General features: G+C 40.2%; 1 protein-coding gene across 5 annotated transcripts in view; it reads right to left on the bottom strand.

Annotated features, from left to right (window-relative positions):
• Positions 1–26,496, bottom strand: part of LOC131992217 (disabled homolog 2-interacting protein-like) — a 207,886-nt gene that overhangs the window by 49,658 nt on the left and 131,732 nt on the right. Inside the window, exon 1 of one of the 5 annotated variants that reach the window (XM_059357706.1) lies at positions 21,450–21,577. The exons of 3 other annotated variants lie outside the window; for them this stretch is intronic. Coding sequence is in view for 1 of the 2 variants with exons in the window: in XM_059357705.1 (XP_059213688.1) it covers positions 13,482–13,504 (23 nt within the window). In the remaining variant the exon portion in view is untranslated. Of the gene's footprint in view, positions 1–13,481; positions 13,619–21,449; positions 21,578–26,496 lie in introns of those variants that run through there. One more of the 5 variants, XM_059357705.1, reaches the window with a different exon arrangement.

The following is a 26,496-nucleotide window of genomic DNA, read 5'->3' as shown; positions in this document are numbered from 1 at the left end:
GGGGGAAATTCATTTATAAGTGATATGGTGGCTGATAAAGTAATTTTTTGCGTTGGAATGAAATTATACCTTTCTTATGTGAATTGTGCACCAATTTTTCACCACTCTGTGAATAAACACCATTACTGTTCAGTGTCAGTCAATTGCTGAATATTTAAAAAAATAAAATAAAAAAAGAATAAAAAAAATGAATAGCTAACACCATTTCTAAATCACTTCAAGCAACATTTTCTGCATTATATCGATACCGATAGGCTATTTGCCAATATCGGACGATGATATCTGTCAACCGATATATCTGTCAGGCTCTAACTCTAAGAAATCAGTTGTTCATTTTTTTATTAGTTTATTTGTTAGTACACTGTCTTTAAAGCCTTTTTCTTGAGCCAAACTTAGCCACCAATTTAATATTACAGTTAACCTGAATTACAGATGCAGCCTGCTCACCAACGCTAGCATTAGCATTAGCCGGCTCTGTCAGACTGTTAATCTGTGTAATCTTTTGCACTCCAACCTCTTATCTGAATATGGTCACTTCTGGCTTCAGAAAAACAAGATGCCGTTGGCCAAAACAGACGTCCAAAAACCAATGGGTGACACAGTGGCCACGCCCACTTCTGTTATAAAGTGCCCATTAACACATACAATCAACATTGCTGTGCTTGATATTTAGTGTAACATTTAGTTTGCAAAATTCAATATTAGCCAATAATTTTGATATATATTATTCACCATGACATGAACTAATGATATTTTTGTATTTTATGTATGTACAACCCTTGGTGCTCTGGCAGGTCTATTAACCATCAACTTTACAGATGTTCCACTCAGCCTCACAGTGATAAGAGGATGAAGAGCTAAATATGCTAGCAAGGGCTGTAAGCATCAACAGGCAAAAACATTAGCCCCTGACACTAGCAGGACAAGGAAGACGGGGGTCAACTGCTCGTGTAATGAGTGAGAACATTCTGTTAATAGTCCCCTCTGTGGAAGGCTTACACACTAATCCCATGTATGTGAGTTGGCCTGTGAGTGTGTGTACTGTATGTCTAAAAAAAACAGCATTCTAGGGAAAATGCAGCATCCATAATGACAGATTAGCAACCGCATGCAGCTCTTTGTAGAGACAGCCAGCTTTGTTGTCAAATCCACAGTCCAATGTGAAGTGGATAATGATCTGGATTCTCTTTCTCTCTCTCTCTCACACACACACACACACACACGCACACACACGCACACACACACACGCACACACACATTACGTCCTCTGAAATGCAGGAAAATGCATGTGCAAATACCTCAAGGATAGCTTTGCATATGAGCGTCTAGTTTTAGGAGCCTTTTTCCAAAGCACAGCTGCAGAGGAAGTGTGTTTGCACCTAGCTCTGCTTTGTGATTGGCTGGCTGGGTACCGGGCAGAACAGAGAGCGAGTCAAGTAAGCGGAGAGGAGGGGAAACGAGGGTTTTCTAGTGGGATGTGCTGTTAAGAGACAGGAAGGGATGAAACTTATGTCCACAGTCCCAAAATCTGCATAATGACTATGACTCACAAGCAGACAGGCTTGGAAAAGAAAAAATCTGGCAATGCTACAAACATTGCCAAACATTTTAATGAATTGGTAGCATACACATTTCTAATAATTAGTCTAATTGGAAGCATGCATGGATTCTTCCTGTGAAAAAGGACTTGACTGAAACAGCCAGTGTAGCACGCCAAAAACAAGATCCTTTGGAGTAATATTTTGCATGTCGTGAAGAGAGGAATGCATCTACAAAAAATATATTCTGCTATTATGGTTCTTCTTTTTCTCCCAGCATATCATATTAGCACATTAGTGTCAGTGGAAATGGTGGGAGACTGTGAAAGTATGAATTGATGAATAATAATGCTGCCTGTCATCTGCATGGCACTGTATTAAATTGTACTGTAACGTGTAATTTACAGCCTATTGTCGGCCACTTTGTAATAATGACAATGAAAGACTGTCTGGCATGTGAAATCTGCTCATAACTTCTATATCACTCAGTTTGACACACTGTTCATGTTTAGCCTCTGCAAATAACAGCTGGTATTAAAAGTGGGGGCTGCTGTCCTCGTCTCCTCGTTTCTCTAGTCTTTGCTTCCCTTCCCCCAACATCGCCTATTCTCGGCAAATGTCCTTCTTTGTCCTTGATCCTCTATTTCTCTGCCTCCATTTCTGACTTTCTCTCATTCGGTGTTTACCTGAGGTGGAGAAAGAGGGGTTATAGTTTATGTTCGGAGGATTCTTTCAGACTCTCTGGTACACGTCTTTCCATCCAGCTCCTGTTTTTCCACTGTTCTGTTTATGTCTCTCACTCTGTTTATCTGCCTTCTCCTCTCTTGGCCACCAATCAATCCATCCCCTCTTGGTCTTCTGGGCTTTATTCGAGGCCACCTAAATATTTCAGATACCATGCAGGAGATACTTGCAGTGGCCCCTACACACACAGGCAGAACTACATAAAGCCCTGTAGTAATATACATAATAGAAAAGGCCAAGCCATAAAGATGAGGCTTTGTCAAGACCTTGTCAGAATTACAGTATATGTTGCAAAGAGCGCTGTTCTTACTGCATCTATAACACCAAAAAGACACACAGGTTTGTATTTCTATATGAAAACATGTCTGTTTCCAGTAGAAATATTGCACAACAGGATTACATAATACAGAAGCACCAGCAGCTCTGCATCTCATTGCTGGTTTCCACCTAAATGGCATTTTTGCATTTTTTAATGAATGAATTTGTCCCTTCTGACCCTCGTGCACCCTGTGGTGTTTTAATCAGGTGCCATGGTGATACAGAGAGGAGGTGACTCAAAGCAAAAGTTCTGCGTCTAGACGAAAACCTTGGAGACGCTGAAAGAAACAGCAAGTGGCAGAATAGCATGGAAGCTTTGTCTACAGTAGGCACAACATCAAGGTGTATTAAAAAAACTCACTCTGTCTGCCAACTTTTCCAACAGAGCCAGGTGTACACTAGAGATATTTCAGTTTTCTGGCATTTATACTCGGGTTTCTGTGCACAAGTTTAGAAAAAAGCCTGAAAAACTTAAGTGCAAACAAAGAAAGGATGGGCAATGGAAATATCCTCAATAATTCTCACCATGTGCTGCAACAGTTTATCGTAGAAAGAAACTGTGAAAACTTTCTGACAGTCCTTGAATGGATCATAGGTTACATTTATGTTAACTCACCAACCAAAAAGAAGCTTAAAATTGTGATATTTCTGTCAAAATCATTTTTAATGACTAGATACTGTCAAAAACATAAAATTCTACTCCTCAGCAACACTGTGAAGCCATGATTGATTCTGCTGTGACGGTCACATGAGAAATATTCGCTGAAAATTTGTTTACACAGATACGAGAGGAGCAGACAGGAGAGGTTGTAAAAATGCAAATAGTTCAATATGTATAAAATGTGGAGACCAAATATTTTTTTCCAATATTCCTGACACTTGTGGACACTTGGAAAAGTGTTTTATGTATAAATTACTAATAAATTACTAATTACTTAATTATAAAAAAAAATGAAAAAACAAAAAACTTCAAGAAATTCAAGTTGTTTCTTTTTTTTAAATTATGTATGTCATATATAATATTATATATATATTATAACTGTGTTATACGGCACAAAACACATTTTTGAGTTGTTCCCACTTATAGCCATGATTCTGCAGGACTTATATATTTTATATCGAAGTGGCTGCAGAGAGTAAAATGTAAAAAGAGCAAAAAAAGCCCTGAAACTTCTTGGGGTTCAGATGGTTAATTACTTGCCATTCGAACACCTGGTTGGTTGGCAGGGTTCACTATTTAGGAATATATGCCAATACATCAGGCCAAATCACAGTCTGCCATCTAGACGCACTGTGCCCTGCTAAAGTTCAATAGAAACTTAGTTAGGAGAAAGTAGAGGGGGGGCAGAGTGGAGTAATGGATTCTGAGTGTGTCTGGGCTGCACCCGGTGCGCCTTGTCTCTGCATCCTGTAAAAAGAGTTCATCTGATAGCCTGTCTGGGATCTGATAGAGTCTAAAACCTCGGGCCAATATAGGCGTCAGAGCACTTAGACTTCTAACACACTGACCTGCTGGCGAGCTGGCTGGACCACAGGGGACTATATTTGTACTGATGCTCAAGATAGGCAGAATTAATGTACTCCAAATAACAGCACTCTGTAAGTCTACATCCTACTGGGCTCCTACAAGAGTCTGCATTGTTCCACTAAAACTAAATGGACAACAACAACAGCACATTAGAGTGCATGTGAAGTTAATCTCCACATAGTAAATAATATAATACCCTTGTTGTCTTATGCTTCCACTCACGTTGCCGTAATAACCAACATGCAGAAATAACCCCTCATGGCCGGAGCTAAAGCTTCTGACATAACCTAACACAACAAATATTTTTCTCAGGAGACGCCTCTAGTTAATGCTAACGTTAAGCAGTCTGATGTTCCTGCTAACAGTGTTTTCTGTGGTTACTGCCCTGCACAGTGTTTACACAGCATGCTGCTTTGCTGTCAGACCAGCATTTACAACGATCAATACACTCTCCACTTGCAGACTGGCACAGCAATTACTTACTAATCATGCTCTCTACCAAACAAACACATGCATGCATATCAAAAGGTAGAACCAGGCAAAGATACACAAGTTGATTAATGATTGCACACACTATTTTTGACTGTTATGTAAAACCTGACTAAATAAGTAGAGAAACGTAACAAATCAAAGCACAAGCTTCCAGTATGGAGTATGAAAATGATGTGAACTATTAGCGATTTTTTTGCCTCTCATGTGTTACCATTACATCCTTGTCACAGAGCTAAGCATCATTGTTTCCAAATGTGTAATTGTTAAAGAAAATATATTGTAACAACAACTATGACTGACAATGAATTCTTTTTTTAAATAAGATTTATGTCATATAAATTGAGGATAGACATATTATATTTTGGGCTATCTGAACAGGAAACTGTGCTATACTGAGGGTTTTTTTAACAGGTTAAAATATTTTTTTTTGCAGCGGTAGTATTGTAGTATTGTGGTGCTCCAAGTTGCCCCCGCCTACAAATCTTATTTTACAGACTCTTTGCAAAAAAAATGGCAGCATTTTCAATGAGAATAAGAATAACATGAGAATAATGATGAAAGGATGATCCTTCCCTCCAACATTCTGCATATTGAAAGTGCAATATCAGTCAAAATAATCGCAATTCGATATTTTTTTCCAAATCGTGCAGCCCTACTCTGTGGTGGCCCGACACCATGCTAGGATACTTTGTTTTCCTCTAATTTGTTAACCATCCAGCCCATGTACAGCCATGAACGCAGCATAGGAGACATATTTGGCCTGAGCTCTTGAATAACAGTGGTTAGACGAGTGGTTTGTAAGTGTGTACTTAAGGTGAGGTTGCGATACACAGAGTTGTCATCATATTTAATCCCTGCGGAGTTTCGAAATTCATCACAGCTGGCTTGGCTTGTAGACGGAGCTCAAACCAAAAAAGCTCTCGTCAGCCAGCAGCACCAAACACTCTGCAAGCACCTGGGCCCTGAACTCAAACATCCAAGCGGAAAACATCACAACGAAACACGCACACAATGGCACAGTGATTGTCCAAGCTTGATTATGAAACACATGCACTGCAGAGACAGGCAAGCGGACAAATAAGCCATTATTCATGCATCAAGCCTCACACTATAAAGTGTCCATTATTCCCACTGCTTTGGCGCTGAGTCAGTGGAAAGGACCACAGGCTGTGATGAAATAACTACGTGTCTGTCACAGTGCAGAACGCTCTGTCACGGGTCTGATCGCTCATTTGATCGAAGCAGATGTGGAAAGTCGTTCTCGGTGCTTGGCGAGAATAATGACGCACTCACAGCGGAGAGGAAGTTAAAGTCTTCCCACAGTCAGTGTCAGAAAATGCTGCTTCATGCCTCTATTTCACATGTTATTCTGCAATACAATGGCTTTTGTGTTGAGTAAACCCATGAAAATGTACATTTTCATGCATCAACCTGCCATCTGTCGATCGGCATCTGCACCGAAGTGAACAGTTGGGTGATGGGTAGCAGGAGGATACAGACAACAAAACAAAACGTCTGGTCCACAGTGAGAGGCAGAAAGGAGAGTAGTGAAGAGGAGGCGAGGGAAAGAAACAAGGGGGATCCTGTCAGATGTTGCTGGTGCAGAACGGCGAATGCGCGAGCTGAACCACTGACATGTGGCTCCAGGCCTTGGAGCCCAAACACCAATCAGGGAGGCGAGAAGATCCAGTCAACAGAACGGCAGAGCAAACCTCATTCACTGACAAAGTCGGACAGAGAGAGAGTGATCTCTGGAGACAAAGACAGAGGGTGAGTGAGTGAAGTGAGCTGGAGACGCAGCAGCTGATGTGTCAGCCTCCCTATAATTCCCTTTTGACAATAACCCCTAGAGGAAAATTTCCACACATTGCATTGAGACACTCTGAATCAAAAACCCTCTTTCTGCTCATCCATCCGTGATCTCTGAAAGTCCTGATTGGCTGTGTCATATGGCCATGAGGGCTGTAACAATGACAGCGACGGGGAAACACGGAAATGTGCATTTAAACAGATGGGTAACATAGATGAGTGGGCACAGTCAAGTCCGTGTTGGTCCATATCCAGTGCATTAGAGCTTTTGCGGCACCTGTGCTGGTTGATCGGCTCTTTAGGCTCTTACAGCGCAAGCGGACTAATGCACACAAGACAAAAGAGATATTATGCTGGGAAGAGGAGAGAGAGAGAGAGATACTGCTGGAGGCGTCCCTGCGCCAAACAAGAGGGAATAAAAACTGAGGCTATGGTGTGACCACTTCTGTGAAGAAAAATAGTAGGAGCTATAGATGAGAGCACATGTTAGCTGGAAGTATGGAAGGACAAAGAGGGGCTTTCATTTACAGGGAGGAAGGAAGCTTTTAAAGGCAAGAATGAGACACATGCAAACACAGGCACACCCCTTTCCACTAAACACACACACACAGGAAGAGGGGGAGTTAGCTTTAGCATTTAGTATCTTCTAAACGTTTAGCTCCTCCAGGACAGAAGCTCTCAATCTTTTTTCAGCCAAGGATCCCTCACATGATACAGAATTAACCTGGGACCCCTCATACATGTCCCTTGGAATAATTTGACTTTTTTTTTTTTAAACTTTTTTTAGTCTTAATATAACAAATATTTCAAAAATGGTTATCGTGGCCAAAATAATTCACAATGTTATCCCCTATCTATAGAAAATAAAAAATGTTTTTCCCCCATGACTAATAAATATATTTATATCTTTTTTAAATTAGTCTTTTTGGCAGATGGAATTATGAAAAAAAGTGGAAAAAACCCAAGAAGAAATTGAAAGAAAAATCGGCTTTTTTGGCAAATTAATGCCAAAGTACATTTTGAAAATTGCTCATATTTTGACAGATGAAAAAAAAAAAGTGAGTTTTATGGCAAATTAATGTCCCAAAAATTGAAAGACAAAGCAAGAATCCCTGGAATATTTTATACAATATTTTTAGAAGCGTATTATTATTATTATTATTATATCATCAATATTTTCCTTTCCTAATATCAGGGGTATTATCAATGCCGAAATATTGCAACTCCTCTAATGTAAAAAGAACAATACCAGAGAAATGTTTTAACAAAATATTAGACATGTATTATTCATATTTGGAGATTCCAGGAGATATATATGTTAGAATATAATGTAATCTATGAACTATGTTATATTTTAAAAGGTTAGTACTATTTGTGGAACTATGAAGCCTTTTCTGGCAGAGTGAGTGAGAGTTAGTTTGAGAACCACTGCTCTAGGAGTCTGTTTTGAGGAGTCTGAAGAGATGCCTGACTCAGAGCTTTGGCAGACACTACAATGTGGGAAACATTGGCTGGTAACTGAGATCAGGTGGTTGGAGAACAACTGTTGGGAGAGCTAACCCAGCCACCGAGCCAGGCTGTAACACAGACCCACACACACACACACACACACACACACACACACACACAAACGTGCATAGCTTGATTACAGTGAGAGCGTAGAGTCTCCCGCTAGGCTGGGAGGTAATTCAGTGTAACATCTGCTAGGACACTCACTGCAGGAGACCAATACGCAGCGCTGAGGAGCTGCTCTGGAGCGCGGCCGGCCTGGGTTTGGCTGTGAGGTCATGTGCTGAGTGAAAGAGAACAGAACAGCTGGCTGCGACTACAACCACTGGACGGAGGAGATCACACTAGCAGCTGCAGCACACAGCATGCCAATTACCTGTGATGATCTGTGAGGGTTTTAATATATTTTTAAATAACATTTGTGGTGATTTCATGGGAGTTTTAATTCGTGCCAAGCTCTGCAGGATGTAACACATGAGGTACATCCTTTTTACTCATCTCGTTTCTCTTCCCAGGTGAGCTTTTAGAGCCAAGAGTGAAAGGCTCTTTAGCTTCTGCAGTACAATGGACTTTGCTACAGCCAGAGGAATGTCTCTGTGTGGGTGTGTGCTCTAGTCACAGTAATTACATCAGGGGGTGAGGCGATTGAGAGAGGACAGCCAAAACACTGCTATGACAGAGCATGTATAATGAGGGCAAAGGTCACACTAATGAGTAACTCCTTAAGTAGCAGCTATGGTCAAAGGTCAAATGTCATTCTAATGACCAAGGGCCAGCTGGGAGCTCACCAGTGTTATATGAATGGTATATTGATTTAAACAATGCACCTAATGGGATGTGTAGGAACAAAAACCCACCATGATTGAATATGGCTGTACTAGAATTCGAACACACTATTTGTTCTGTAGTCATACAGCCTGGTGGAATACTCTGTCTCATGACTTCATGTCCCTGGCCCAGTGTGACTAGTCACCCACACACATTCACACACACATGTGTGCAGTACCAACACTCACATACACATGAAGACACTGGCAGAAATGGAGCAGAAGAGAAAATATGATTGTGACTGGGGATGCTATGCTGAGGGCCGTGTTACCAATTACTCCGGATATTTTACAAGAAAAATATATTCATCAGTGATGCTTAATATCTGTAGAGTGCTTGCTTTGATCTTTAATGTCCCATCAGCAATGCTGCAGCTTTAAAATTGTGAAAACACGCTTAGTATTTTACAATAGGGCGCCACAGGAATGAGTTATTAAACCCAGAAGTTAGCATTTTAGCACCACAGGGTCTGTTCTCTCAAATTCAATGAGGATTTTAAATGGGTTTTTAGTTAGATTAGATGCCTGAAATAAGGTCTGTGGTTAACACAAGCTTATAGGCGTTCTGTTATACGACATTAAATACGTTAGCAAATACCACCACTTGTTAATTTTAAAGTTTTTACTTATTACGTATTGCTAACAAGTGGCTAAATGAGACTACAGTGGCTGTTGGGGACATTAAACTCTCACTAGTTGTCTCACAGCCTCTAGTTGTGTTTTTCAGTGCTCTTGCAAACTCTTGTAGATTGTAAATGATGTTAATATACAATTTATTAGGCTATGGATTTGCTAGCTTGTCTAAAACGCTGGTTAGCTTGTCAAAGAGCGTCTGAAGCAAACATTAGTGACATTCACGCTTTTAATGCTGAAAATGCAAAAATGGTGATTATTTGTGAAGATTATCCTGCTGAACAAAACATGTAAGCATCAGAAACGTGTTCTCCACAGAGTTTATTTTCTTCAATGATCCAAAATCCAATTAAAAAATCCCATACACGAATTCTCAATAGTGCCCTTGGTGATGCTTGTACAAAAATTCATAATTTTGTTTGCTCTCTATTAAGAGCTTGAGATTAAGAGATGGTCGATATGTGAAAATTAATTACATTTTTGGTAGTGACGTGAAAGTAATGTGATTGACGTGTAATTGGTGTAAACCCAAACAGCCAGTGACACCGACCACCACTGCAAGCCTAATTGTGAATTAAACAGTGCACCAATGTCTTTTTTAAAATGCAATTAATAAGGAATTATCTTCCTCCGTCCCATATAACTCCATTTACTACAATTCGATATTAAAAGGAGAACTACATCCATTTTCAGATTTCGTACACGTGATTCCTATGGTCTAAGACAGTCCAAAAATATGAGTTAACAATCCAAAACCTAGAGTGCTATGAATTCAAATTTGTGATATAATCAAGTCTGGAGCTGCTCCATAGACAAATAATTGGGGAAGATATTATAGATGACATTCAGAGCATCCAGGGAAATAATCTAAGCATATGGGTACATTTCCTGTTTCAGAACTGAAAACACTTCAGTAGAATAAAGCTATTTTAGGTTTTTCCATTCTGTGGGTCCACAAAACTAGTCCCCCATTCACTGTGTATGAAACAGCTCCAGACTTATAGCAAATGACGTCACAAGTTTGAGACTTTCTTCTGTGCTTTCTGGCTTTGAGAGAGAGTAGCTTACAATTAAATTTAACTTTCCCCAGGCACATATTGGAATTCTTAATTAAGGGGTTGTTCCCTTTTTAAGGTTTTTCTCAGAGTTTAGATCAGTCGATCAGCAGTCTGTATATTTATAGTATTTTTAGAGTATTTTTACCCACCAACAGAAAAAGGAACAGACTGCCCCAGTGCTTGGATAATGTATAAATAATGTTTTCATTTAACTTACACTGTCAATAATTTGGGTGTGATGTCTGGTGAAGTCATGGGCCAGGAATTGATTATACCATAAGCACACAAAATGAAATGAACTACAATCAATACGCTGAATTACTCTATTGATTTTTGCTTTTAGCTACATATATTCTGTATTATTTATTATTAAAATGTGTGCCAAAAACTGCATCCCTGAGCTATATTTAAAAATGTGAATGATTGACAGTAATTAAATGCAAAATATTGTTTTACTCAAAAAAAACCAAACATTTAGCACTAGAGTACCCCCCTGCATTTATCAAAACTACGAGGAAATTAATCAGCTCTGGCTGATTCAGACACCTGTCTTGCAGAAATATGTGTTGGATGAAGGCTGGTTCCTGTTTGTGATAATTATAGGTGCCTTTAAAAACCAGCCAACTCAGTCCACATTGCCAATGAAAAGCCTTGACAGGTCAGGGCTGCTTCATTATTTGAAACCTAAGAAAACAGCTTTCATGACAAAAGAAACATCTTTTTACTTTTTGCTTTGTAATTCAAATTACCTTTGACCAACATTTCCGCTCGGCACACTCATTAATTCTGCACTAAAATACCACAGCAGAGAGGAGAGCGGGGCAGAGGTAGGAGAAGACGGAGGCAAAGATAATGTAGTTATCACTATAAGACGGGGGGTAGTGAAAACGCTGGCCTAATTGGGCCAATGTCTGCCCAATTAACTGACTTATCATCTGTCTTCAGGCCATCCAGCGATCTTTAATGTTGAACCCTGCGGGGAAGTGATGCGTCAGAGCGGTTTGAGAGACTGTCCTTCAACATAAGAACCTGACTTTGCTCGATAAAAGATGATTTCTTCATGTGAATCATGAAGTTTTTCACTATAATATACCATTATGGCACTCTGAGTTTAACCTCCTGAACACCACCAACCTGCCAGAACAACCCAAAAGTATGTTTTCTTAAAAAAAATAATTGCCAAAAATGAACCATTTATTGTCAAAATAAACTGTTAAAACAGACATTGTGGTTGGAATTTGAACCTTCTGACAGTTCTTGAACGAATCTTTGGTTACAAAAGTTTCTGTGAGAAAAAGTTACCAAAACGAGGCTTTAAATTGTGATATTTCTCTCGCAGTCACTTAATTATATGTCTCATTCAAAGCGTCGGCAAAAATAAACCGTTGGGAATAACTAGAAACTTAAAAAAACATTAAATTCTGCACTCCTCAGCAACACGGTGGTGCCATGATTGATTCTGCTGAGACAAACGGTCATGTGACAAATATTCTGCAGGCAGTTTACACAGAGCCGAGAGGAGAGGACAAGAAGTTGCAAGTAGAGGTTGTAAAATTGAAAATAATTCAATATGTATAGCATGTGGAGACCACATTTTTTTTTCCAATATAAATGGAACTTGTGAGCACTTGGAAAATTGCTCTATGTATAAATTCCGTTTTTTCCCCAATTAATAAAAAAAAAATTATCTGAGAAATTCAATTTTTTTAATGATTAAATATAATGAACATAAATACAAATGTAGACATTTTTTGAATTGCTCCCACTTCTAGCCATGATTGTGCTGTTTCTATAGAGGTGCAGGACTTTTGAAATACAAGGCCACAGTGAGTAAAATGTAAAAAGAGCCCTGAAACAGCTTGGGCTTCAGAGGGTTAACATTTCCCATTTGTTATTCCTCATTATTGCCCTTTATTGATTTGGCATTTAATTGAATCAACTGCGGCAAAATTGACTATGCTCTAATCACAAAGCTCCACAGCAACAATAATAAACAGACTATTAGGGGCAAGACAGTCACATATCAGTGGCTATGACTCAGCTGTGAGAATACTTGAGGCAGAGCAAGGTCATGGAAGCGCTGTGTGCATCTGTGCTCCTGTGCTAAATTGGCTGATTATTTAGGCTCAACATGATACCGCTGTCTTCCCATATGTTTCAAACATAGCCTATAAATAAAATAATAGATGTCATTCTATTGTTTAGCACGAACTGAGAAAAATATAAATTAGTTACAAGGAAAAAAGCTTTTTCTCTTGAACTCTTGCATAACTGTTAAGTGCTCGGGGAACTGATAACGCCATGTGCAAACGAGTAAAAGAGATGAGGAAGTGTGTTTTTCACTTCTTGACCTGAATATTCAAACGCCCCTGTGGCATTGGACAAAGAAACAGGCGAACAGTCAAGTTCACAAGGAGAAAAAGAGGGCAGAGACTTTCTTCCCACGCAACACGGCAAAACTCTGATGGGAAAAACAACATCTAGTCTATGATCCCTGCAAACACTATTTTTCCCACTTTATTTCGCCTTTTATGCTTGCATTTTATTAATACCAGACTTAGACAGCTGAAGTAGCTGTTGCACATAATTGGCTCTAAATTGTAAAGCATACCGTCAATACCCAAACTCTTCTTTGCACTCTAAAGCCAAGTTTTGCCTCTGGCACCGAATACTTTTCATGTTCAAGTCTAAACGTGTCCTCGTTTTTTTGTTTTTTTTCTCCGCACCTTTCCTCTCCAACTATTCAGTGCTATGTGCTGCACTTTTTCTCTTTTTTAATTAACTATCCTGACCTTTTGTTAAATTCATAATTCATAAAAAAAAAGTACTTTATGGCATTTGTGCAGCAGAAAATAGTTTGATGAAGCCACAACGCACAGCCCTGTGTGAACCGTGGGTGGATGCAGAGACAGAGGTTTTTTAAAAAAAAGAAAAAAAAAGAAACCCACAGTGTGCAGCTGTGCTGTAGCCATCCACTGCAACAAGCACACATATGAATAAAGTATTGAAACAAAATGAGACTTACGATCTACTGAATATGTGAAACATGGTCCAGCAGAACCTCTCCAAACGCACAACTCTGCTTTGGGTCGCATTCCTCACTCACGTCTGGTCTCAGTGTTTTCCCCGACTATTTTTGAGTCTCTGGGAACGTGGCTGGAGCCTCTGCCCTCTGAGTTACACCACACCGCTCCCAAAGGATGTCTGTTGCTACTAACACACCCCTCTCCACATCCCATTTAAAAAGACAGCGCTGTTATTTGGGAGCCTGCCTTTAGCTCTGTGTAACATTATACTGTGATGAAGTAATGCAGAAACACTATGCTCATGACATGCACCTAAGATTCCAGGTGTTAGATGTGGTGCTTTAAATATTATACAGCTCCAGTTTATGTATATTATGATAATGTAAATCTGATGAATTATCCTAGACAATACATCCTATAAGAAATGAATCCTGAAATGTGCATTTTAAGCAACTTTGTTGTACTTTTTTCTTTCATAAATGAACTTTTTCGTCATGATTTTACAGAAATTTCCTGTATTTTTTTAATTTTTCTAAATTAAGTGCAAATGCCATAAAAAAAAAAATTATATTTATATCAAAATTTTAAAAAGTATTTTTTTGAAACATAGATATTTTAATGAATGTCATCTGTATTTTTATCTGAATTTTCTGGAACATAACTTATTGTTGTTTACTGTTATTTGATATTAAGTGTTTTTTACTTTTTTTTTTTTTACAGTGTAGTTTTACTGTGGTGTTTGCATAATAATAATCTCCAATTGAAACACTGCCAAAATAAGGAACCGCAAAGAACGCCCCTGCTGTCTCTGTTCCTAATAGAAAGACAGCAACAATTTGAACCAACAATGGTGTGAAAGGGGTGAAATAACAAAAGAGCTCACAGCCCGTTGTGAAGTTATTTAGGTGCTACTGTCTGAGAAATATAGCAAAATCTATATTTTGTCCAGCTGAGGCCAGTCCCTAGGATACACAGATCTTGTGTCATCATCAGATCTGTCTCCCCTGCTTTTTCTACCACTGACATAGACCCTGAGTTGGCAGCCAGGAAGTCAGCTTGCCTCCTCCTCCCACCATGTTTCCCTGTAGCAAGAAACAAAGGCCCGGCCTTCATCACCACCACTCTGTGGGAAAATGCTGGGTCCTTGGCTGGAGAGAGGGACTCCAGGAAAAGGGAGGAAAAAAGAAAAAAGAGGGGAGGAAGGCACAGAAAAAAAGAAAAGCGGGAGCAAGAGAGAGAAAATGAGAAAATGAGGCCAGCCAGGTTTAAGGAGGAGACGTACTGCCAGATGTATTGTATGGTTGTTTTCTCATAGCTGGCAACCCAGTGAGGGAAGACTGATGTCACAGCTAAGACATGCTGTCAAGAGACACGTCGAATAAAACTGATGATTGAGCTCCAAAACAGCAAAAAGCCACAAAAAATGCCAGTCATCTCTGAAATAATTACATGGAAACAGGTCCAGTTTGGCATGGACCAGCTCCGACACTTATTAAAAGCTTTCTGAATGACAGGAGTATATTTCAGCTCGATCATTTAACAGAAATTGCATGGACGTCATTATGTAAAAAGACTTAAGTGGAACTCTACAGGAGCCGGCTGTCTACCTCAACAATGGAATTCATTGTGAACTATACAGCAGAAAGGTCTCTGCTCCCCATTATAGATGGGCCGGTTCTCCAACTCCAAAACAATTTAAGTATCATTTTGGGAGGTGAAACTGGAGGAGGTTTAATGTACTTGTTCTCCCTGATGCAATGGATTAGAATTGCTTGCTCTTATCACAAGTAAACAGACCTGCATGCCTTGCTGTTTTGGAGAAAGGCTGGGTAAAGGTTAACTACAAAGCCAAGGCAAAGCCTAGAGACTAAACACTCAGGGGGATTTCCTCATTCCTCTGGTCTGGGTCATGATAATATCATACCTCATAGGGTTGTTTGGAGTGGGACTGCTCGCAAATATAATGCGGGAAAGAGAAAAGCTATTCTATCTATAGAAGTTTGTTTGTAATCACTGTAGCAGGAGAGGAATTCTATCTCTACATCTTTATTCATAGGAAAAAGCATTTTAAACAATGGGCTTCTGTACTGAGTCATGTGGCTGCACGACTTTTACATTTTGCATGTGCATTAGTGTGTGCGGACCGGGTTTCACACACACAAACATGAAAATGTATTTGTAGCCGATGTGATTTTGTGAGAAAAATCAATGTCAAATTGTGCCAAGGAGAGTGTAGGCGGGTATGTGCGAGGTTATGAACCAAGTGTGCAGCAACAGACAGCAACAGGATGGGGTCATGGGAGAAGGTGGGGGAGACAGGGCTCCCTTGGCTAACTGTCTGTCTGTAGGCAGTCCCTGAGAGGCCTCAACTCTGAGAAGTTATTCCCCCGCTAACCACTAACCTGTTTAGTAGAGCACCACCTGTCTGCGCAGAGGTAAAGAGAGGGAGGAGGGGAGGCAGAGTGAAAAAATAAATAAATCATTGGTGGATACAGGCCATTCCAGGCAAGCTTCCACAAGTCTGCATCGCAGAGAGGTGGGTGGCGGATGGAGAGAGGGTGAGACATGTTGGACAAGTAGGTGTTGATAGAGGGCAGGCAAGAGGAAGGAGATGAGAAAAAGATGAAGAGACTGACAAGACGGAGAAGAGAGCAAATTGAACTTGCATTAATGTTCCAGTGACTCAATAAGGGAGAATATGAATATGTCTGCAATAAGGAAGACCGCAAGACCAAGAATAATGACTGTAAATGCTATTGGACTGAATCTTGGCAGCGAGTGTTAAAGTTTAATTAGACTCTTCTGTTGGTAAATTTGAAAGGTAATCTGCCATTTGAAAATTGGGCAATATGATGGTATATAGGCTGTTTGTCATCAGTCTGTTCTAGGGTTCTGTGGTATAATAGGGTATTTAAAAAAAACAGATGGTGTGATTTTCAAAACTGTCAAAAACACAGACACTCCTCTTTGATGGTAAGTTGCTGTAATAACATAATGTATTGTAGTACTTGCCACCAGAGGTCAGTCTCTCCTTTTCTGGTGGAAGAGATATCGTTTTCCAAACCACTTTACATGAAACAGCGCCAACAGTCTTATATGACCATGCATTGCCAATGCTATTTTGATGCTATTTACTGGGCAGCTAACTATCTAGCAACCTGACCATCTCTGTAGCTGCCGGCTCCACCAGCGAAGTAGTCTTCTGAAGGCAGGGACTAGAAGGAACGTTAGCTACCAGCCAGCTGTTGGGATAATTTTCTGTATCCAATATAACATGAAGGCTAACTAACTAGTGCTTGGGTTGCTTGATAGCTAGCTTGCAATGTCCCCAATGTCTTTATGGTACACTGGTTATAGAAAATGGGCTGAAGAACACTCATTTGGCAATAGCAATTCAGCTACCTGTGCTGTGTTGGGATGAAGCATTGTTAAATTTTATTGAAAGGCTAGTTAGCTAGCTAGCTTGTAATTCCACCATGCTTTTCATTGCACACTGGATAATAGGCCAGGCCTTGTGCATGTACTGCTCACGCTGCAGTGACACAAGAGGCTGTTGAATATAGGCAAAGTTTCCCAAAAAAACATTTCAAATAAGACTTGTCTATGTAAGCTAATTACATGTTAGAAGCACAGCATTGTATGTTACATAATGTAATACATGCTACTATGATTTCAATCAACTTTATAGCTTTCATACTGTACAGCTCATTTAAAGTCAAGAAAGTAGGGAAAAATAGAGACTGCCCAACCCTAGCCCATCCCGTAATATGTTTGGTCGTATTAGGCAATTGCTGGCAAAGTGTTAAAAGATCAGCCTAATCCAAAGCCAGCGCCTCTCTGTCTAGAAGTAGGGAACAGGGAGTTAAGTGCAAGGAAATGGTAACAAATGGAGGCATTAGAGATCCCTCCCTCCATCCCTTCATTCATCCCTCTATAGCCTGCCCTCCATTTCATTGCATTTGTGTAAAGCAGCTTACTGTAGAGACAGACACACAGAGAGAAAACAGAGATGGGACAGAGACATTAGCTCTCCTGTGTGTTTGTGAAAGAAATATATAGACAAAGATAAGGGGTATGAGAGCAGAAGGACAGAAAGAGACCTGTATGACTGATGCTTGAGAGCTCTCCCCTCGTGTTGTTCCTATTGACTCTGCACTACGGCCTTCAGGGCAGGAGAGAGCGAATGAGTGATTCAATTATTGACAGCGCACAACGCTGCCCCATCATGAGCATATGTTCCTCTTTCATCCTCTCCCAGGCAGAGTAAAGGAGATCCAGAACACTGAATGTCTTTAATGCAGCCTAAATAAACCATCTTTCATTGACAATGTCAAGCTCGATTGAAGTGGATATTCTAACCTTCAATTTGCCAATTGCGCATCTCAAATTTCAAGGTATTAAAGTCATTGAATACAAGCCCTTGGAATAGAATCTAAGGCTGATTCTTTTCATGCTTTACATTCTTTTACATTTTGACAAAAACAAGACTGAATGCTACTGTGCATTTTGTGTGTGTCGAAATGTTTATAGTCTCCTATAAATGTTTGAATCCTGTAGCCTTGAATGGATTCAAATCAAGCATTTTACAATGATGGTGTTAGACCAATGTTCTGTTTTTTGTTGTTGTTGTTTTTTTAAATTAAAAATCACTAATTTGAGAAGCCTGATTTTCTGAACACCAACAATTAAGTTACAATCTTGAAGATCTTCGTGTCAGTCTCTTTGGCTGAAGCTATGGCGATATTTGCAGGTATGTTTTTGGGTCTCACTCGTTTTTAAAGTTTCATCATCTGAATCATCGCTCTTTTCTTCTGTTATTAGCTTTGGCTTGATTATTATTATTATTATCGTTGTCTTTGGCAACACCTATGGCGATAAGTGGTAATTGCAGGTTTGTGATTGGATCTCATTTGCATTTGAAGCTTGACTGTCAATAGTCATCACTCCTGTATTATTCGTTCATAATAAATGGTAAATGGTAAATGGACCTGCACTTATATAACGCTTTTCTAGTCGATTTGCGACCACTCAAAGCGCTTTACACTACAGACTGCACTCATTCACCCTTTCACACACACATTCATACTGGTGGCAGAGGCTACCCTAAACGGTCCCACCTGCCACCATTGGGAATTCATTCACACACCGATGAACACAGCATCGGAAGCAATTTGAGGTTCAGTATCTTGCTCAAGGATACTTCGACATGTAAGCTGCGACGGTAAGGGATCGAACAACCAACCCTTCGGTTGGGGGCCAACCGACTCTACCAACTGAGCCACAGCCGCCCGTAATAACTGTTTACTTCCAATGCTAGCGCAGGCCAGGAAAAACTGTTCGCCGATTCAGGCACAAGTGAGTTGAAGAGCGAGTCACTGACTGTACGCCACATTTTTTTTCTGGAAATGTCAACACTAACCCTGAGGTTGTAATACTGCAAACACAAGGGCTTCCATCAGTGTGCTATAGGCTTGATTACCAATTTGTTACCTAATTCGGTGATTAGAGTAACATAAATTCATCATTTCGTGATTATATGCATCAAAGTGTAAAATCTACCATTTATAAAAATGTATATGTACCGTGATATAGCTTGTAAAATATCACCATGACAGTTATAGGCTATATTGCCCAGCCCTAAATAATTTGAATAAAAAAACTTGAGATTATTACTTTAAATTACAAAACTATTATAGACAACATACAGATAATAGTCCTTAGAAAACACCAATGATGTTCATATTAGTGGAGTCATGATTCAATGTTGATGATTGAGTGTTAGACTGGGCGATGTCTCCACCCCCCTCTGTAAACCGCCAGTGGTTCAGACCTATTGACCCCAACTAGAGTGGCCCATGGGTGCGGCACTGACCCACTCCTCCCTCCCTGTACATGTGTCTGATCAAATGCTCTGCTCCACTTCACCAGCTCTCAGTAAATCAATGGACATCGCAGGGATGATCTATGACAGAGTAATTACACAGAGACAGAATGACGCGAGGAGATGGGAAGGAAGTAGCGGAAAGATATTGTATACTGCTAAGCTCTGCATTGATTCCTGACTTTCCCTGCAACACAGATATATCAAGACCATTATGACATTAAACTTGATGTCATAATACTTCAGAGTTCAATTTCATGATATTAATTTTGCACATTACATAAGTTCAGCCCAAGAGCAGGAATTAAAAGCAACGTGCTGGGAGGTGATTGAACATTGCATAAGAGATTAAGTCACCCAGAATAAATTAGTTCACGAAATACTGGAAAATTAACAAAAGCAGAGTGTCAGCCTTCTTATGCTTTGTCTTCATTTCAGTCATCTCCCCTTTTCTTACACTGTTTGTTATATCTCCATCTCACATTCGCTCTAACCATCTTCCCTTCTTGCTCCAACTGCATGTTTAAGGCTTTGAAAATGACTAACAGCTCTATTTCTCGCTCTGTCATCCCTCATCTAGGTTTCTGGAGAGCAAGCTGTGACCTAAAATAGGATTGGAACACAGGGCAACACACGCTGAAAACATATGCATATCTGCATACATGCATGATGTGCAAATATGTATTCATCTCTGCAGAAACATTTGCTCATGCATGATACAGTATACAGCACCCCAGGCTGCGGGAATAAAATAGGAATCACACTGTTACTGCATACAAATACAGACTGACACAAATGCTTGTAGCATAATATGTAGGAGTCAAGCTCGGTTTTGTTCTGGAGGGCTCGACAGCAGGCTACAATCAAGAGGACCACCAGCTGAGCTTTCACACTGAAACGTATCTGCATACTGCAGTAAACAAGCCATAAAGCCATCAAACTATCATTTATCTGTTTACTAAACCAAAGATAGCTTTCTCCCGTGAAGAAGCCATCTCGGAGGAAAATAAATGTTTGGGTGAATGTCGTTCTCCTGCAGAAACTGTTTAGCTCAACTCTTCCTTCATAATGTGGCAGGGAGGCTTTGGATGTTGAACAGCTACTGACCGTGTTTTCCCCGTCCCCTTAATGAGACACATTAATATGGAATAACTTAATTAGACCTGATGTGTAGTTGCTGACTAATTTCATGCATGTAAAACTGTGTATGGAGCATTAACTGGACCGTGGATGTTTGTGGAAAATTCTAATCACGGTCAGGAAATATATTTAAATAATCCATGCATGAAATGTAAATAAATCTGTGACATCTTGCAGGAATTTGCACTGATTGACTATGATTACTTTGAATCTAATTCAGGAATATAAGCTGCCCCGAGGCCTGGACAAAATGATGACTATCCACCAATATCAGCCCTTCCACTCATCTCGTCCTCTCTTGTGCAGACATTACAGTGCATATACAGCGAAATGAGCTGTTGCTCTCTCAAACTCTCTATCCTCGGGACACACGGCTCTCTTTCTTTTAACTGCTAATTGCCTCCAACATATGACTTGGACTGAGAATGTCAGCCAAAATCAGCCGGCTGACCTCACAGCGTGGCCCAGTCATCTGATTTGTGTTAGCTGGCTGCCCTCCGTCACACAGGCCAGCTTTGTGTGATGTTGCTACATTTAGGTTATGGCCACCTCTCACAATCAAACCCACATCCCTGTATTATCAGCCCTGGTATCACATGGAATAAATGCAGCGCTCTGAATGAAAGCCCTTTGGGAGTAAAAAAGCAATTATATAATAATGATTGAGTAACCTGAATGTACGCAGGATATAGTAGAGTGTGTGTGCGCTCAGGAGAGTAGCCTTCTTTGCATTGTCACTGATACAGAAGAAGGAAGAGGAATAGCACAGCTGGACAGAGGCAGAGCAGCGTAAACAGTCTCAATGAAGCATCCTCTAGTCCATATTTCTATTCACAGCCACACATTCGCATGAAAAAAAAAATACAACCTCCCACTGCATGAACCCGAGCAAACCCAACACACAAAGGATGGCGAGTGACATGTGAAAAGCAAGGGTAACACTCACCAGGCATTGTCAGAATTCCACAGAACAATCAAAGGCAGGCGGGGAGAGAAACCGAGGCTCAGCCAGAATAAGAGAGGAGAAAAAAAAAAGAGGAAGAGAGACAGGGATGGATGAGGGCAGAGGCGATTTCAAAGCTCCATTTTTTTTCCCCCTGCTGCCGATGCAGACTCGCCACTTCGCTTCCTTACTTGTGCTTCTCTTCCTCCTTCTCTCCCTGACTCCTTCTCTCTTTCCTCCTGCTGCTGCTTTAAGACAAGGGGTGGGGAATAAGCGCTACAATGCTCTCCCTCTCTCTTACTGCTCCCTCTCCTCCTCTCGTTCTCCCACCCTCCTCTTGCTCACCCTGTGCAGAGCATGCCCTACTTCCTGTGTTGTCTCTGAAATGGGACACACACTCTTCTCTCTTCTGTTTTTCTTTCATTCGGCATGAATGAATTTATGGGTACCCCCGACACTTGACTTGGGAATGATGAGGATTGGTCCTCTTTTCCTCCTCTGCTGTCTCTCCCCCCCTACCAACTCCGGCTAAGCCCACTCCCTTTCACTGTCAGTGATTGACTGCACCTCCCATTTCTGTTTTCCTGCACAGGGAGGAGCCTGCATATGGTGTGCAGGGGGGGTTAGTGGATCACATGCATGTGTGTGTGTGTGGCGCAGCCTAGCTTGGCCCTGCCCCCCCCTTGTGTTGCTCCAGTGGGAGTGTGTGTGCTCTTTGTCCTGTCAACTCTGGTACGAGGTGTGCTGCTTTCCCTGTCAGCCACCACTGCTGCTGCTGCCGCCTCCGCTGTCTCCGCTTGGGACTGGGGTGGGTGGGGGTTGCTTGTGCCGGCAACCTGCCCTAAGCGTGGACTTGGTTCAGCTGGGAGACTAGGACTCCTGCTGGGGCTCAGACAGAAAAAACACTGTACATATGAGACTGGAGCTCAGCTTTGGCAAAGTGACTTGGCTGATGGGGCCAGCCAAAGGGTTGGTAGTAGCTAGACTGGAATGTGGGTGGGAGGGTTTTGCCATGCTCAATTTGAGCTAGGATTGGTAGACTGGCAGAGGAGATAGGGGTGAGTTTGAGGCTATTTCTAGAGCTTACACACTGACAGGGCTGGCACGGGGGGATAAAGGGCCAGGGCGGGACACACCGATAAGGCAGGGCAGCTGTGGAGAGCTGGTTCAGAGGAGCCACGGCCACTATTCTGCACTCCCTGCACGTCTGCAATGATGTCATCAAACATGACATCACCCTTACCCTTACTCTCCCGGACACATGACACACACACATACACACATACAGATGCACTTGTAAACCAAATGACCACACAATAGGGTGTGGAGGAGGGTAGAAATACTGAGTTCACACCCATTCCAATCAAAAGGTCACAGACACATTGTTGCTTTAAAATTACCAAATCACGAAAAGTACCTCAGTAGCTCACTGCTGGCCACCTGTTTCCTCCTATAGCTGACTAATAGTTCTCCCTTTAACATTTCTAGTGACAGCTGATTATACATTCACTCTATTTTAGTGCTAATCTGTAAGGTTAACATCCCAATTCCAATCACATAATACATGTAGATAGTAAGTATCTTTATAAATATAGATTTATACAGCAGATAAATGCAAACATTAATTACGGGTTCATTAAAACCTGTCCCCTGACGTCTTGGAAATAAAACTACTTAACTGTAACAGCAATGGCCAAAAAGCTGATTTTAATTCAAATTTCAGCATGGCATGTTGTGGATTATAGATTAATTACTCATTCTTAAAGTGAGAGCAATGTCAGATGCAATTCAGTGCAACTGCTCTGCAATCACAGAGTGGTGATTAAACTCTGTGGCACATTTTGAAACAACCATAGTAAGCTGTGTTTATATATAGCATACAGCTTTTAAATGTAAATTCACTTTAGAAATAAACTTTTTGTAAATGTGTCAGTGTTTATGAAAATTGCAAAAACACAGTGGGACTAGTTCAGGCTAACTGTGGCTAATGCATTATCCAACACAACCAAGTTGTATCAGCAGTGATGGCAGAAAAAAGACCTCAAGTATTTCATATCTGCAGTACATTCTCTTGTTGTTGTCTAGACATTTGTTATCTACCTGTTGGGTGTGATGTCCTCAAATCAGATAAAATATTTCTTAACTGGGTTCAACAGTATGGATTCCAGGTTGCAACTGTTTGTAAAGATTTGCTTTTGGTAGTAATTAATAACGACCACTTTTTAATATTTAAAAAATAGAGACATCAAACTACCAAATGTGCACCCCAAAATAAATGCATTTTTAAAATATTTCTTGCATTAGTAATATTTAAATTTTTATGATGGATCTGTGGAAAACATGACAGCAGCTGCACCACTGGTATTTTGTATTGTAGGGGTTGACAGTGGTCATGCTAACTGTAACATTTAAAGTCTGCAATGTATCAGATAAAAAAATTAACAATAAAAAAACTTTTGTTCATTATTAAGCTGACATAATAATAACCTAATTATACTAAATATTGGGTTATTATTAATTGCAACTTTATTTTCTGTTTTGGCAATCAAAAGCTGAAGCCTTGCAACCACTTTTAAAAGTTAGTATTGACTCTATTGTGAAAATATCAAAGCCTTCTAATCATCATCATCAACATCATTATTTTCCTAATTGAAGATAACATTATTAAAAAATAGCCAGTCTAACCAAACACTCTGCATTTGCACAAGTGAAATAAAGATTGTCAACAAACCTACGTAACCTACCAAAAAAGGAAATTCTTAAAATATGCTGTGCAATTCTGTAAAGGACAAAAATAAGTACACACTGACTCAAAGTTCTTTCAATGTATCATTTGAAAAAATGAAAACAGTGTGTTTTCTGATAGAAAGGACATAAGTTCAGGGAGCTGTTTGTGAAGGTTTGTAAATACAAAATGAAAAGCTGAATGTCTGACCAAGACATAATCCAGCTAACAATGACAGTGCTCAAAGAACACAGGGACACTGAGATCTGTCAAGTGCTGTCTCATCTCTCATATTCTTCACTGTTTGTTCCCATATTTACAATTCTCCATGTAGTGAGTGTGCAACACAGTGCATGGACAGCCATCAGTAAAGAATGCAACAGTCGAATAGATTCTAGTTTGTTGCAATGATGCGTTTCTACAACTGTTATCATGCAAATGTAAACGTGGATGACAGGAGAGCATCCTGTGGAATGTAATGCACCTTTGACTTCAGTGGCAGCTCGTCCTTGTGCTGTGAGCAGGCAGAGAGGTAAACAGGCGGTTCGGCACCTTGCTTCTTAAATGTTTGTTTCTAACTAGGTCAGACTGCACCAGCAGAGTCGTGCTGCTGTTACACCACATATGCCCGTCTCTCTCTTTTCCCCTTTTCACTCAGTTTAATTCAGTTCAGGCTATATGAGATAAATATTACAGCGATGGTGTTTTATTAACGGAGCATAAAAATAAGTATTTATCAAAAAGAATGATAAATTACAGTTGCCATGTTATTAAATGTTAGCTGAAAGTGAGAAGATCTAAGATGAAGATGTGTGGTGGTTATATCAATGCTCAGAAAAGAAGTGATTCAAATAATAAAGAATATAAAATGGCAATATGTTGTAGAGAAAACACTGAATATCAAGCCAAAATTAATAAAACAGGATATGTAGGCGTATTTATCCCCATCTGTGCTTCCCCTTTATCGATTAATTTTCTTAATAAAGCCTTTAAGGGACATTTCACCCCAAAAATGCACATTTTTGTCTTTTACCTGTAGAGCTGTTTATCAATCTAGATTGTTCTCTTGGGAATTGGCAAGTTTTGGTAATAGTCAATACTCAAAATTGCTAAAATACATCTGAAAACTCAACAGCAATGTCTCTTTCTGGAAAGATAATCCAAATATAGGACCTAGTTTTAACATAAACCTGCTACCAACAAGGTCTGCTGATTAGCCGGGTGAGAAATTGTTCCACTTTATTTGTGAGAAGGTACTTTATGGGTGATGTCTACAACACTCCACCACAACAATGTAGAATCATACTTAAAGTTAAAGAAAAATACGCTTTTTTGATTTTGGGATGGACGGTCCCTTTGAATCAGACATACCGAAACGGTCTGACCTTGGTGAGAGAGGCACAGCGAGTGGTGGATAGTGAAGAACACCAAGAGCCCATCAAGCTGCAATCAAGGTCTGAAGTGCTCCACCAAACAAAGGTTTTTGCGCACACTTTTTACAATCCAACACTTAATTCATAAAAACCCATCTGGAATTGAAACAACAGCAGTAAAGTTAAAAAAAAAAAAACATGCAAAATTATGATCTGGTCAAAGATTGTGATGTAAGAAGGCAGGTGATGAGACAGTGTGGAGACACGGGTTTTACGCCTTGCAGGGTTCCAGTGATGCAGCATTGCTTACACACAGAAGGGCCGTGAAGTCTTTTTCAGATAAAGATAAGTAACGGGAGTCATGTGAACAAAGACTGTGCACTGGCTTGTATGAGGTAACACTGTCTGACAGGTGATCAGATGATTCTTTTATCTTTGCCAGCCAGTTTGCACACACATTTGACTCTTCATTCAAAGCATTGAGAAAGCCTGGGCTGTCTATATGAGCCAACAGAGCAATAATCATCACATTGAGGGTGTGCAAAATTATTTCTTATTGGCCAAATAATGCACTTCTCTCCAATTAATGCCATTCTATTATATAGTTTATACTAATGCCCAACAACTTCTTCTTCCTGCTCGCAATGCAACACCTCTTAGAGATGCAACAATGTTACTGCCATTGATGTTGCAAATCTCAAAGTACTACTATACTTACTGCTTACTATAGAGTGTCTGTTATATAGGGAGTAGTGAATGAGTGAGCGAGGGAGTCATTTTGGTTTCTGGTGATGTGAGCCACCTGTGATGTGAATCAGTCTGTGAAAAGTCAGCAGGGCCAATCAACATTTGGATGGAAGGCCAGCTTGACTGATCGCTGCTGGCTTGTATCACAAACTGAAAAATGAAATGAGGATAAAGATGATCAATCTGCTTAATAATCCTAAAAAGG

Source organism: Centropristis striata, chromosome 19 (genome assembly GCF_030273125.1).
Source record: "Centropristis striata isolate RG_2023a ecotype Rhode Island chromosome 19, C.striata_1.0, whole genome shotgun sequence".
NCBI classification, from domain to species: Eukaryota; Metazoa; Chordata; class Actinopteri; order Perciformes; family Serranidae; genus Centropristis; species Centropristis striata.
Note: the sequence above shows the minus strand (reverse complement) of the source record. Positions and strands in the feature narration are given on the sequence as shown.